The sequence below is a fragment of the Danio rerio genome, chromosome 19 (genome assembly GCF_052040795.2).
Source record: "Danio rerio strain M-AB ecotype USA chromosome 19, GRCz13ab, whole genome shotgun sequence".
NCBI lineage: Eukaryota > Metazoa > Chordata > Actinopteri > Cypriniformes > Danionidae > Danio > Danio rerio.
The window spans coordinates 28,230,199-28,245,916 of record NC_141039.2 but is presented as its reverse complement, the minus strand read 5'-3'; the positions used below and the strand labels follow the sequence as shown (position 1 = coordinate 28,245,916).

General features: G+C 38.2%; 1 protein-coding gene across 2 annotated transcripts in view; it reads right to left on the bottom strand.

Annotated features, from left to right (window-relative positions):
- The window catches only part of jarid2b (jumonji and AT-rich interaction domain containing 2b), a 188,035-nt gene that overhangs the window by 12,386 nt on the left and 159,931 nt on the right, over positions 1–15,718 (bottom strand). Inside the window, exons 7-14 of one of the 2 annotated variants that reach the window (XM_087294522.1) lie at positions 8,626–9,886; positions 6,798–7,312; positions 4,073–4,165; positions 3,683–3,801; positions 3,500–3,570; positions 3,258–3,372; positions 1,812–1,917; positions 1,397–1,579 (exon numbers count right to left, since the gene is read on the bottom strand). In XM_087294522.1, the coding sequence (XP_087150648.1) occupies positions 1,397–1,579; positions 1,812–1,917; positions 3,258–3,372; positions 3,500–3,570; positions 3,683–3,801; positions 4,073–4,165; positions 6,798–7,312; positions 8,626–9,886 (2,463 nt within the window). Of the gene's footprint in view, positions 1–1,396; positions 1,580–1,811; positions 1,918–3,257; positions 3,373–3,499; positions 3,571–3,682; positions 3,802–4,072; positions 4,166–6,797; positions 7,313–8,577; positions 9,887–15,718 lie in introns of both variants that reach the window. The other variant, NM_001202459.1, reaches the window with a different exon arrangement.

The following is a 15,718-nucleotide window of genomic DNA, read 5'->3' as shown; positions in this document are numbered from 1 at the left end:
GACTGACAATAATACATATTCTAAATAATAGAAATTAATCTGCATTGTTTTTAACAATGTGCACACCTGTAGCTGCTTAATTAGGCCTACGACGCTATTTTTTAATACTGGTTAAAAAATAGCATCGTAAGGTGGTACTTGGAGAGACAACTTTTTTCTAAGGTGGTACTTGGTGAAAAAAGTTTGAGAACCACTGATCTATAGAATTAAAAGTGGCCAATGCTAGGACTGATGTAAACATGATTTAACTTGTTTAGTTTTTGACCATTTCTATACAGTAGGTATATTGATTGCATTGCTTTCATAGTAAAGTATCATTAGTGTTTAGGTGTACTTAGTTACCAAGTAACTAGCTTCTTAAATTACTTTTTATCTGGAAAAAGTAAGGGATTACTTTAGGTAATTTAATTAAAGTCACTTAAAATATTCTTGTCTTAAATACTTAATGCAAAGTTGAAGAGTTCTGTATAAATTAATTCAGAGAAGCAGCATAATTGTATTTTTGTTTGTTAGACAAATACATATATTTGCAGAATATCCCAACTATAGTTATATTTGTCAGAGGATTACACACACACCTAAGAAACAATAAATTAGGTAAGAAATTAATGTCAATATATGAAGAGTTAGGATGCAAAAGCCTCAAAGTACCATCTGAAATGTTCTTTTCAAATAAGCATTTTTCTCATCGTCTTATGTTCAGTTATTTCAGTTTAAAGGCAATGAAAAGAATCCATTCATCACCATAAATGAGAAATGATCAAACCTGCACATAAGAGCTTTAGAATAAACATTCAGATGGCAGAGAGGCTTTTGCATCTGAATTCTTTATAGGGTAGGTAGGAAACATGTTTTGTTTAATATGGTGCAACTGCCTTGAAATGTTTTGTGTTTTGACACAGGAGTTTAACTAGAAGTATAAATCTTTTTTTTTTAAAGCTAAAAGTCCCTGTTAAAAGTTTTATTCCATTCTGCATTCTTATATGATAGTTATTTTGATATTACTAGCTTAAGTATTTCAATGATTTATTGAGTGTTTAAGTTATTTTTAGACAAAGTATTTAATAAAGTAACTTTAATGATGCCATTGAAAATTAAATACTTTTTAAGGTAACTTACTCAACACTGAATATCAAGTGGTCAAATGCAGGCAATTAGCCACAAAAGACCAACTTGTCTTAGAAAGCCCACCACAACATTGTACCCAAACAAAACTGTATACAAACAGACATTGTTTACTTGCACTCGCTCATTTATAAGATACTTAAATGTTTTTTTTTTTCATTCAGTAGTACTCATGTTGCACTAAGCATTCCCATAAAAGTGAAGCTGAAAGTAACAAAATGAGAGGGTGTCAACAGTCCTGCAGAAGTATGAAAAAATGTGAAAGTCTCACCTTAGCAGCCTCGTAGCCCAGGTTCATCCACTGTGGTGTGGCAAAGTGCACAGTTTCAGACACACTGTAGCCACAGCACACCCTGGACACAAATGCACCGGGGAAGACCACCACAAACTGCCCACTCTGCTGAACTGTACGATGGACCTTTATTCCCTCACGACAAAGCACCTCTGGAGAAATCTGGTAATAAACAAATGCGGAGACGCATTAAAAATCAGAATGAATGAAAGTTGTAACAGCCTTTTCCCTATTTAGACTTAATGGCTTCTCAAACAACAACAAAGATGGCTGTGGTTTGCTATAGGGTGATGTCAAGTGCACATTGACAAAAAAGCAAAAATATATTATTATTATTATTTTATATTATTATTATTATTATTAATAGTATTAAGTATAATTTGCAATATCTCACCATAACATTCTTCTCCAGCATTTCCAGTCCCGGCGTTCCATTGGCCTGTAGCAGTGTGTGCACCACTTTATCAAGCTTTGTCTTTTCCTCAGCAGGAATAGAATACCTATAATAGGATGGGCAAAACTTCCTGTTATTGTCATTGTCTGCATGACATAACACAACAGCACTGTCTCTAGCGTCTCCTAAACCAGATTTGTTGCCATGGAAACAGAACTTGGCTTTATGATGATGAGTCATGCACATAAAAAAAAGAATCACAGCTGATCCTCTCGTGAGTGGAATGAAGACTGTACTTCACTGTATGAATTACAGAGCACAGAGCCCTCTAGAGGAAGAACATTTTAATACATATAACTTTGTAAAACGAGCCTTTTTCACAAATACAACATTGTCATTGTTATCCAAATCTTTGCAAGTAATTAAAATAAATTGTAAAACTAAATGGCTAAATATCAAGTACTAAATAACCAAATTTTAATTATTAAACCTAATATAAAATTAAAGGAATGCTATATAAATATTAAAACTATATATATATATATATATATATATATATATATATATATATATATATATATATATATATATATATATATATATATATATATATATATATATATATATATATATATATATATATATTTGTTGGCACTGCTGGCAATAAACACAGAGTGCCAGCAGATCAATAAACGCACTACAGTTTAACAAATATTGCAGCTGTTGGACGACATAAAGTACTTTTGAGGTTTTTTAGGCGAGAATATAGTTGTTTAGACTGCAACTACACAGTTTATTTATAAGGATATTGCCAATTTTAAATATTTATAAATTATAGCGCGTCAAAATTCATTAGCCTGTCATTGAGCAGAGCAAAGACGGTTGACATTGTCCATCCACTAGATGGCGAGAGACTGCATAATAAACCCTTAGAGGAGAAAAGATTGGCATATTTTCAAACTCCAGCTGATCAAAATATTATAAAACTGGTGAGTGACATCCTAAGTCGATCTATCTCTTTTTTATGTTGCAGTGCTGTTTAAATATCATAGTAATTGTAGTGTATGGAGTGTGAGATGGGATTCATAGATCAGGAATATATGTATTGTATGTTGGCCACTCTTTGTATAACCCTGAATACATTTTGGTAGGCCATTTGTTTGATGGCATTTCATGCAGTTCAGCCCTATAATCTTAAAATGTTAGCAAAATCACCAGTTTTGTCATTACTTTAGATATTACGGTAGGGAATCAATCCAATACTAGCTCTAAAATAACGTTGGTGAAGTAGCAACAGTTTCTGCTGTTCTGACGTCAGCTGCAGATGTGACAAATGTGTAGATGTGACAAATGCAGATTCGCACGCCATTGCCGATATACAGCCATATCGCACTGCTACTCGTGTGATATTGCTCATAGCCACAATATCAGAAAACGAAAACTTACCAAATGCAATCAGCACCAGTGTGTAAGTAATCAATGTATGGAAGGCGGTTTTGGTCTTGTGACCAGCATGAGGTAGAAAAGACCATGCCGATGTTCAGCCAGGGAATAGTCACCCCTGTGAAAGAGAAGAAGACAGAAGAGACAGAAAGAGGAGTGAAGACCTATTCAATAATCCAAATAAAAAAATTCCATGATGCAGAGAGAAGTTTATGTCCTGCTTCAGTCGACGGTAGAGAACTCACCCGGCACAGCACCAAGATGGCGCAGAATGGATCCAGAGTTATTGGGAAGGACGGTGAGGTTCCATCCATGCCTAAGGTGAAAGAGAGAAACAGACAGAAGAAGAGATATAATAACATCATTTTTATAAAACAGCAATGCATATTTCCACAATGCCTTTAATCTCAAATGAAAGCAGCTCTTACTTGGAGAATGGCTCCGACTTGCCCACAGGGAAGCCGCTTCCATGTGTGTTTGTGTCCACTTTCCCATAATGCACTGCTACATGGCAGTCCCTCTGCTCCACTATCCGCCAGTAATCTTGCTATATAAAGAAAAGCAGGACAGATGGAGATGAAGAGAAGTGGCAGGAAGGAGGAAATATAACAAAAAACAAGCACACAACTGTATTTGGATGTAGAAAACATGCACTACTAAAAGAAGATTTGTCAAAGAACAGTTATAATTATATATATAACACCGAAGCACTTGATTTTTAATGTGGATTCTGGTCACAAGCAGAACTGACATTATATAGCAATAATAACAAACAGACATTTACATTTGATAAATGGTTAAAATACAGAAAGCATTACCTCAACTTCAGCAGCCCCAGGCTCTTTGTTGAAGTACATCATCATTGTATTTCTTGCTATTCTGTAAAAGGTGGTCAAAGATACCGATCTCCCCTGGGAAGCATAACAAATAAATCAGTAAGACAAATGGCAAAATAATACACAAGCAAGTATCTCTGTCTGTGTATTCTGATAACAGCCACAGATACTTCTCAAAAAGAATGTTTACATTTTTATAACATCTCAATTTACTTAAAATACTGAGCCTTACTGTAACATAAATGTAATCATATGCACCGATATGGATATTTTGGCTGATACCAATATTGGCCTGATAAATACAAATATTGATATTAACTGAAATCCAACTTATTTCAAAACTGTAACTGCAGAAACAAAAGCACAAGAAAATGTCTTCCCTCTAGCATAAACTCTTGTGAAGAATGTATCGGCTGTGTTGGACAGGCCATGTGAAAGGAAACAATGAAAATTCAAAACCCTATTGGCCAGCAGATTACATCTGATGTGGATCAATCATCAGAAATAACGCATAATTTGTTAAACTCTGTACCAAAATGGCGGCTTTATTGATGCATTCCTTCCAATAGACAACAATGTGTAGGCAAAATCTAATGTAAATGAGGTCTGGCAGGAGCACTTTTATTCTAGCTTAGCATAGATCATTGAATCAGATTAGACCATTAGCATCCCACTCATAGCCTATCACAATCACTACATTGGTTATTTTAATGGAAGTTTTATTCAGGCAATGAATATGCCATATTTTCAGGCACTGGCATACTGACCTAGAAAATAGCAGTCACAAAAAAAGCACAGTCAGTACATGATGCATGTATAGAAGAGTCAAGTTCTAAACAGGAAAATTATCAAAACTCTGGTCATTTATATCAAGGTGCTAAAGGTCTAATTCGCTTCAATGATCTATGCTTAGCTAAGCTAAAAATACTCCCGCGGATCCAAAAATTGTCAGAATGAATTCAAAATTTGTGAAACTCAACTGTTTATCTTTAGGCGTGATGCAAAATGAACCTATTCAAAAATAAAAATGCGGAGTGTTCCTTTAACTCATTAGACAATTCACCTTTTCCAAGTTTCAAGATACAGATTGTGAATTTACCCAATTACTGTAAAATTCACAGAATTTTGACTTGCTTCAATTTTCTTAGGTGCTACACAAAATCTTCAACCACATGAAAGCAACTATAACTCTAAACAAGACAACTGCCAGATACTGCACTGGGAAAGAACAGAAGTGTAGTATGTGTGTGAAGCTCAGCTGTGACCTATATTCAGACATTATTCTGTGAAGAGGCCCACTCTTACCGTACCACCCTGCAGAAAGTGTTACCTCGGACAACAACACACAGGCAGACAGACAGGGTGCTATAAGAGTCAGCAGGGTATTTTTATAGGGCTGGTGAGGCAGACGGAGTCACCTTACATAGACTATATCTACAAGCCCGGACTCACATACACAAGGAACTGAGGGCCTGGGAACAAGGCCTCTCACACAACAGCCATTCTCACAGATAACCACCAACCCACTCACAGTTCTCTTTTTCCTCTACCATCGGTCCTCTCAAACACAAGAACCACACAAACTCTGGCCCATATTTGAGTGAGCTGCCTCAATTTTCACATTGGTTAGCTACTTCTGAATGGTTCGTTCACACCAGACGCATATGAATTGTCAAGTGCGAGTGATTTACATTTACATTACATTTACATTTAGTCATTTAGCAGACGCTTTTATCCAAAGCGACTTACAAATGAGGACAAGGAAGCAATTTACACAACTATAAGAGAAACAATGAATAAGATAATGCAAATAGACATCCTGCGGCATGATTTGTGTGGAATGAAGTGGCACGATTGAGTGTTTTGCACGTTTGATGCTTGAATCATGTGACTCGCTCGAGTTGGAAAATTTGAACTTCAGCAGAGATTCGTGTTAACCAATCAGGAGCTTGCTCTAGTATGGACGTGATTTTGACGTAGTGCCTGTGGTTGCAAATCCTCTTGTCGACATCAGGCAACCACTCATCAAACTGGGCTTGGCTCAGTCTGAAGCACTGCTGAAAGCTTCCATCGTCCAGGTACTGTTTCTGGCGGAGTTGACGAACTCAAAGAGCTGGATGCACTTCTGAAATGATCTAGTGGACTTAGTCATGGTGCCAAACAAATCTACGCTGCTTATCAGCCTTCCTAAAGCACATAAAGCACAGCTACTCTCGCAATAAAATCCATGTTGGCCATTTAGCAATGAAGCTCGTATCATAGGGCAGACATAGAGCCCACCCATGATGCAAATGCCCGTCTATTGTAAAGTGAATTTGAGACGCAAATAAAACGAGTAAACTCAAAATGCTATTTACGTGCTAATATCGCAATTTATTTGGGGGAACCTAGACAGCATTAAAACCCAAAACACATCACATTTTAAGCCTTCATACTTTATTCCACAGTGGTGTGGCTTTGCGTTCAGACAAACCTAGTCATCAGTTGATTCTGGCACAACCCATGGAACCTCAGGGGTGAACCCTCTATAAACACTTCACTATCTGAAGAAACAGCACATCTGCCAGATTGAATGACTTGAATAAAATGAATGAATCAAGTCTGGCAAATTATATTTCTATTTCAGAAAGGAACACAATATGTTAGCTAGCTGAAGAGCATTACGCTGCCATAACAAAAATAGTAGATCATTTATCACCTCTCTTACCTTGTATATACATTTGTGCTGGTCACTGAGAACACCTTCATCTTCCATCTCCTCCTCTGTCTCTTCACACTCCACTTTTTCCCCTTTCTTTTCCTGAGCAAACAGTCTGCGGCGGCCAGCCTGCCGCTGTATGTCTGGCTCTTTGTGGTGATTGCGGAAGCCATTGCGATGGCTGAGGCCATTGAGCCCATTCTTGGGTTCATAACGAGGAAGAGCCAGAGAATGATGGCCGTTATCAGAGTGACCCTCCAGGGGTCCCCGCTTGCGTTCCAGAGCCTCCTTTTCCGCTCGAACCTCCTGCTCCAAACGCTGGAGCTCCTCAGGTGAAAGCAGGTCATAAGAGAGCAGAAACTGGAGGTAGGCCTCCTGGAGCTTGGCCAGACGATCCTGTGCTGATTTGGGAATGCGAAGCAGATCGGCCAGCCGGCTCCATTTTTTCAGGTCCATCACCTGCTGCATTCCACCCAAGTCACAGACCAGCTCAGAAAAACGAGCCAAATCTACTTCACAGCCACCTGAAGGGGTGAGATGGAAGAAGGGATTGTTAAACTTGTGAAAACAGTTTGATAGGAAAGGTGTAATAAAAGACAATATATCATTTCCAAACAACTCCAATGAAATCACTGCAACTACGACAGACTGCACCATCTGCCACCAAATGGGTATTGACAGCTCCAAAAATTAAAATTCATTACATTTCACAGCTCATTAATTCTCTGAATATGTTAGAGTAATCTGGGGTTGCATCTTTATTTGTCTTTTGAAGCAATGAAACATAACACCTGCAGAAAGTGAGTTTAAAGACTGAGGGCAAGTCAGTGCCAGCAAAGTTCAATGACCAATAGTTTAAAACTCTCATAGGAATTGATACAGAATACGGTGGCATTCTGACTCACTCAATAAAAATTTATTTCAACTGTAATTTATGACCGGTTCTTCAAATAGCACACAAAATTCTGAGGCTTGGGGCTGCTCGTTTAAACTTGTATCATGCTGGAAAATATTTGACAAAAAGTAATGGGCAATTGGTTTGACATATGGTTTTCCTTGCCTCAGGCAGACAATAGACTTGATAACATATGTTAAGACTGGACTATGAGAATGTTTGTTGGTCAGTTTCCATACTAATTGTTTTCTCCCCAGTTTATGGACTTGAAATGCTGAAAAACATTTACATAAATACAAGCCCGGGGCAACCTAGCTATAGTTGTATCTCGTTCTTTCAATTGTAACTGAAGTTCTTGTTATGCAGGTCACTAAGGCCCAGGGATGAGCAAAGCTACTCCTGGATAGCTAATGCCCTATAGATTGTACTTTTTTAATTATTTGAAGCCTACACCTTCCTCAGATGTATTGTAAAAAAATATTCTGATAAGATTTTCAGACATGTTTGACAAGGGTACAATACTACAAAGCAGTGCTGCTAGTATATTTGGTCATCTTTACTCTAGACCCTCAAACTTATCCTTGTAGTATCAGTGCTCTATAGTGTCTAATGCAGGGGTACCCAAACTCTGTTCTGGATGGCCGGTGTCCTGCAAAGTTTACTTCCAACCCCAATCAGACACACCTGGGCTAGCTAATCAAGCTCTTACAAGGCTTTCTGGAAACATCCTTGCAGGTATGTTGAGGCAAGTAGGAGCTAAAATCTGCAGGACACTGGCCCTTCAGGTCCGAGTTTAGACACCCCTGGTCTAATGCTTTAGGTGCTAGAAAATTATACATAGGAGAGGCTGCCTTAAATTCTGCAGTGCAGTGGTGTTCCATGTCCTGATTTGACCTATACAAACAAAAGCAGATCTAAATGCAGAGGATTTAAAGGACTTGCCTATAACAGGTGGCTGATCCATTGAGATGCCCTGAGATTTGAGGTGCTTCTTAATGCAGGCAAGTTTTTGAACATTGGGCCCCCAACGCCTGCCCAGCTTGTGTATGCGCTGAACCTGTGTCACAAAACGCATCTCATCATTGAGTTTGCACTCTGGCCTCCAGTCAGTAGGAGGCAGCACTCTGCACAGTCCACATGACTCGACCTGTTCCCGAAATGAGTCTAGGTACACCAAAGGGTCCTGGAACTCCCTGGAGCTGGGCTTAAAAATGGGCACATCCCCCAAGGCTGCATACCTTGCCCTGCTTCTCTCCCTTTCCCTCTCACGCTCCCTGTCTCTGTCCAGCCGAGGTGGAGGTGTGTGTGTGGGCTCTGCTGGTTTGAAGGACTTGCTGGCTGAGGTAGTGGATGTGGTCCGGTTGAGGGTAGGATTAGTTTGGGCCCTCTGCTGTGCTTTTCTGATGAACATCAGTTTGCCAGCAGAGGCACGTTTGGGTCGCTGTCGTGCTGGCTCAGGGATTGCAGGGTTCTGGGGCATGGACGGGGAAGCTGGAGCAGCAGGGGGAGATGGAGGAGGAGCAGGACCCGTTTTCTGAATAGGGGAGGCAGCCATTTCAGTGATACTATGTGCAATAGTGACTATGTTAGGGGACTTGAACTGATTCAGGGCTTTCTTGCTGCGAGTTTCAAGTGGGCTAGGCTGCACTTTAGCTTTCTTAACCTCAGTGGTTTGCTGCTTAGTTTTAGTCTCTTCACTCTCAGTTACAGCTCCAAGCAATGTCATGGCATCACTTCTGCGTTTAGAGTTCCGCAGTCCTTGCCGCACTGGTCGGTCAACAACCTCTTCTTCCCTGGCACTATGGCGTCCATTTAGCCTGCCGTTAAGCCGGCTCCCATTAGTCATCTTATGCACCCCATTCGACAATAGCACCTGTTTGCGGGTTTTTGCATTGATACTTTGGGCTTTTCCTGAGTGAGAGAGCTGGGGCCGGCCATGGCCATTGCTGGTTGCATGATGAGAATTATGGTGATGGTTGTTGCTGTAAGCACGAAGGCCTGCAGAAGCTCCGTGCTTGCTGTGGTTGAGTTTGGCTTTCTTAACCAGTTCTCGTTTTGCTTTGGTGTAGGTGACGTGGCCCTTGGACACGGTGGCTGTGTACTTCACAGTTTTGGACGGCAGACGAAAGTCTTTCTGCTTTTTGCCACTGGCTTTATGCGTGCCAACTGATGATGCCCTTGTGAGTCCATTTACTTTCGAGACCTAAAGTGAACAGAGAAAAACGATTGTTATCATAATGCTACATAAAGTAAATCAATGGAATCTGTGAGAATTTTCAAATCCTGACTGAAAAGAATAAGTTCCTAACCTTTATTTGCATACCAAGACAGTCACAGTTCATGTCTCCACTCACACAATAATACAGACCACAACAGAGCTCCAAAAACCCCAAACCAGAGAGAACAGCAGGGAAGAAATAGGGAGGGGAAGTGTACTAGATTGATGAAGAAAAAGAACGATGTTTTTTATTCAGTGCCAACAGCTGCGAAAAATCCTTAGAAGTGTAGTTTAATCATAAAATCCTATTTAAGCATCAATTCATCGGCTGCTTTATTCAGTACAGAAAACTAAAGTTCTTCAAATTTGGCTTTAATGCCTCAAATAAAAGAAGCCGTGCTTTCAGCTGATCTGAGGCCCCCAATATACTTCACAGCAGAGCAGATGCAGCTTGGGTTACGCCCGGCCTCTCATTGTTTAACAGCCGCCATGGGAATTCGACTATGCCAGTCTACAAACATAGTCAGCCTCGACTTCTCTCTTCACATTGTTTTGTTTGGCTCTGTTCTTCTGGCAAGGCAGAAAGGATTTGATTTCCTATGTGTGTTTTCTTATAGAGCCAAGAAAAGATGATGCAGCCGGAGGGTTTTAGTGGGCTAAAACTCTAGGTGAAATAAACACTATGTGCTTCCTGACATCAGAGATATCTCACTGGATAGGAAGGAACAGTCCTGAAATTTGGCTTTAATTCGTCAACAAACCTTCAAAGGCATAGTTCACCAAAAAAAAAAAAAAAAAGGAATATTTATTCACTATTTACTCTCCCTTGAGTGGTTCCAAACGTTTGTGTTACTTTCTTCTGTTGAAAACAAAAGACAACGGCTGCACCCGTAATCACATACTTACATACTATATAGTATGCTAAAAACAGTTTATGAGTAGAGCAGTATGTCCGAATTCATAGATTTAAAAAAAAAAAAAAAAACAGTATGCGAGAAATACTTGGATGACTTACTACTTCTGGCCAATTCTGAAGAGTGCATCTGATGCACGCTGTACTATCCCATTATTCCCCATGAGAGAATTCATGAATGTGAGTCAAAGGAGGCAATTCACACAGGTAGGTCATGTAATTATGACAAAATGGTGGATACAGTATGTCCGAGTTCCTTTTCACATTCATACGACATAGAACAAACTTTTCTAAAGACCAAGTAGTACATTTAAATCAAATGCAGTACCTACTGAGTGGTAGACGGTTTCGGATGCAACCAATATTTTGAATAAAGCTGTAATCATTGACATTCATAGTAAAAAAACACTATGGAAGTCCATAGTTAAGGGTTTCAAGCCTTCTTCAAAATAATGTCTTTGGTCTTCGACAGAAGAAAGAATTTCTAACAGGTTTGCTACAAGTGAAGGGGCTGTAAATAATGACTCAATTTGAATTTTTGGGTGAACTGTCTATTTAATTTATAATGATGCAGTCGGATATGAAAACCATTCTTGCATATTCGTGGTAAATATATTATTGGGCAAGTACCAATTTGAGACTCTGGTTTTAAATCTAGCAAAAAGGCTTGTTCTTTCTGCATTACACTGGCAAGATTTTTAGGTTTGTGTTTTCTTGTTATTTTTTTACACTATTCCTTGTCTCACAGTGTGAATTTTCCACCTGATAGCAAAGAAGCCATTTAATTGTTCCATTTGACTACTTGATGTGGCCCATTTTGATAACTTCACACTTTTGAATAGGCCATTAGATGTGGAGCCACACCCTCCCTCATTTTCCTCTCTTTAAAGTCACTGAACACCCTTAACGAGAGTCTCTGTTGTGGGAACGGTGTCCAGACTGTGCTGATCTCGGAGCCAGAGGTTTGCTGTCGGACAGGCGAGGAGATTGCTGAGTGTCTTTGAAGTAAGACATCGGCTGTATTGTATTCCAATCAGGTGCAGCCGCACAACAAAGAGAGGCTATTAAAAGATAAGGGGGACTGAAATGTGACCTCCTTCATCAATCGTTTCCTCTTGTCGGCAGCAGGAAAAAAAGAACTGCAGGAGGGAGAGGGGGAGAATATAAAAGAAAGCGACAGACTCCAGCCCCAGAGGCAGGCATGATGGATGCTCTCTGCAGGTAGAGTAAGCAAATGTAGCATGATGTCAGCTGCGGCCATGTCTATGAAGCACCCCCGTCATCATACCCGCCCTCTTTTGAAATAACACGTCAGTGGTCTATGGCACGCCTTATCCCATCTGCAGGGCTCTGAGAGTGCAGAATGTGATGGTAATGATAATCCCACTCAGCATAACGCTGGATGCTGAGCAGAGCTTGTCCCGCGTCTGGCTTTGTGTGTATTGAGCATCATGACCACTAGAGGGCTCACTGAGCCCAGAACTCTGCCTGAGGGGGCAAATGAGCCCTGCCACATGCTGCCAGCTATTATTTAGACTGTCTGAAAAGGTGGAAGAGAGAAAGTGAGGAAGAAACCACGCAAGCAAGAGAATACAGGTCAATGGACTGTCCCCAGTGGGCAACCCCCTGAAGGGGAAACGAAGAGCAGGCTGGAGGAAACAGGGAAGAAAACAAGGAAAGAGAATGGAAGGAAGGATGGAATAGTTAAAGGTTGGCTGGCTAGAGATGTGCAATTAAACCCGTTTAACAGCCAGGAACAATAACAGGAGAACCCACACAGACAAGAGGCCAGGCCAGCTTTTTGAAGTAGATCTTGGACTCATGTGAGCATGAGGGAGGACAGATGACATCATGTGTTGCTATAGGCCAGATGCAGCACAGCACAAGATTTAACTGAGAACATCTGCAGCGCTGTAGCCCACACCACACACATACACACTACATTTTAATCTATCCGTTCAGACTATGAAGTTTCAGAAGTGTCCTTTGGTTGAACATGTTTAGGAGGAATTTCTAAACTTTTTATCTATCCATAGTATTAAAACAGAATATACCCACATGTCCAAAGCTGTGTATTCTAAATATTTGTCCTATTACAAGCACTTTCACTAGTTCAGAAAAGACACTGTTAACTTTGTTTGTTACATGGAAAACTTATAATAGCTCGTTTGTGGAAAAAATTGGACAATGGTTGCGGGAATTGTTTTATTGTTTGGCTTTAGAAAAATTAACTTATTTGGTCAAGAGAAAACCTGAAAAGTTTTCCAAAATTTGGAATCCCTTTGAAGGTTTCCTGAAGTAAGCTGATGCAAATCTTATCTCTGTATACCTTGTATTACCAGCTATTAATTTACCATTGTAGTTATATGATGTACCTTTATATTGTATGTGTATTTACATGCATTTATTTATATGTATAAGTGTATATACGTGTGTGTATATGTATAGATTATTTTTATTATAATTTAGGTGATCTGCTTGAGGTAGATCAATTTATTTTTAGGCTTTTGATGAAGTAGCATTCAACTTAAGAGCCCTTTAGACCATGCACTGTGTTTCTCCGTGTTTTGCTGGTAATGTCTTTAAATACATTTTTTTAGGACTATTTAATTATTCATTTATTATTTGTGTGCAATAATTATAATTTACATAAAAAATTTAATTAAAAAAATTAATTAACATAAAATGAGATCGTAAAATCCAATCAACAACGAAAATGCAAATGAAAACTGTAAATGAAAACATAAATGGAAAAAAAAATTTTGTGCATTGTAAAAACGGCTAAAATCAATAAAGAAAGCTAAAAAAATTTTATTAAATTCAAAATTTAAATAAACTATTTTTGATTGGGGAAAAAAAAATCAGTTTGGATGGTCTCTACAGATTAGGCACATATGTTATATACATGTAGCAATAGTTCAACCAAAACTAAAATTCTGTCATTATTTACAAAATTGTTTCAAACCATTTTATTTAATTTTTTTATGTTTCTTCTACACAAAATTAGCTTAAAAGATAGCTGAAAACCTGCAACCATTGACTTATAAAGTGTTAAAAAAAAGGTTTGGAACCAATTGAGTTTGAGTAAATAGTGACTAAATCTTCATTTTTTTGGTAAACCATCCATTTAATTCAACTTCATTACCATTTTACACTTTATAGTAACATATTTCTATGAAAAAAAAAACACATCTAAAATTTCTGCTGTCTTTGGAGACAAACTCCAAACACCACAGCCAAATATCTAGCAGTTAAAAGAACAGGAAATCTTCAAAGAAAAAGAAAAAGACAAAAAAAAAAAAAAAAATCAAAAAGACTCCTTAATGTAACTGCCATGGATAAAATGAAATAAATAAATACAGCTGTAACTCACTCTAACAATTAACACACAAATCAGTTTAATAAAAATGCTGCTGAACCTGTTCTGCACCTGCTGTTAGCAGCAAGAGAACACTCTAGTTCACAGATCAAGTAAAGCCAAACACTCTAAAGCCAAAATAAATACATAAAGTCCACAATAAAAATAATAAATCCCTTCTCCCACTGCCTTTTTATCTCTCAAAATTATTCCATCGATATACTTTATATATTCCCACTGATGGAGGAAGATACTGTACACCTATAGTGTGTTACTAAATGCGATCAATTTCCAGAGTTGCTCGATACAAAAAATAGAAAGCAGCATGATAAACATTCAAAGCATGTGTAATCGGTTATGCTCATGTCATGGCTCTTTAACACATGAAAATTGGCTTTAAAAAGAGAGACAATAAAAAGAAAAAGAGCGAGAGAGGGAGAGGTCAACAGCTGTCTTGTAGATTGTCATAGTTTTGCAGACTATGCCACATTTATCATCCCTGTTTATTGTTTTAAGTATAAAAGACGAGTGGTAAAGTGTTTATGTGCGTGTGTCAGTATAATAACAGGCTTTATCCGACTCAAGGGTTTAACATGGCATCAGTCATTAAACCACCACTTTTAGGTACTACTGCTACAACATGAGTGCTAAAATACATTGGACCTATACTTCTCATACACATAAGAAAGGTCATTTTGATTACATGGACAAAACACTAAGGCAGCGCAAAAAAAAAAAAAAAAAAATCCTGTTTATATGCAACAATGTTGCGTTTTTTTTTTTTTTTTTGGAAAAGACAGGAAGACCAATATCTGTATTTGAATTAATAATTGTAATTGTTGAACGAACTAGAAATGAAGACGTTATATAAAAAATGCAGAAAGTCCTGGTTTTAGTGCCACAAGTTGACAGTAAGAGATTTACACTTAGGAATTCAAGTACCGTAATTGGTTCTGTGTCCCAGTCAAAAGCATCGGAATAGCCCTTTAGATTTAGTAAGCAACAATTTAACATTATTAAGCATATCCTGGTTTTACAAACAATGATATGATGCAGGGCCCTTTGTCATTGTTGCGTTCTATTTTACATTCAAGTAACTGTAATTTACAACATTCTGAATGTACAAGAAACAGAATGTGAGTATCTTTATGGTAAAGTCAGTTTTTATTATTAGCTTAGAGGTAAAAATTATTTATTTTTAAATACATTTTTTAATTAATATGTAATTAACAAACTGATCTCATGAGGAAACGTAACTATTTCACGTGTTGGCAAAAAAGTGGCTAATTCATACAAAACATAGCCCTTTAGAGGCGTAACCTAATAATGCTAATAAAAACATTACAAATTGTTGTGAGATTGTGTCGTTAGAAGTCCACAAGAAGACAGTCCAGAATTAGAAGTAGAAGAAAAAACATATGTTCACAATTTGCACAACAGATTAGGGAAATAATATTTGGTAACACTTTATTTTGATGGTCCAGTTGAGTATTGGTAGACTGTCTGCTTAATATCTGTTGATACTGCTGCTAAACAGACATTTAAC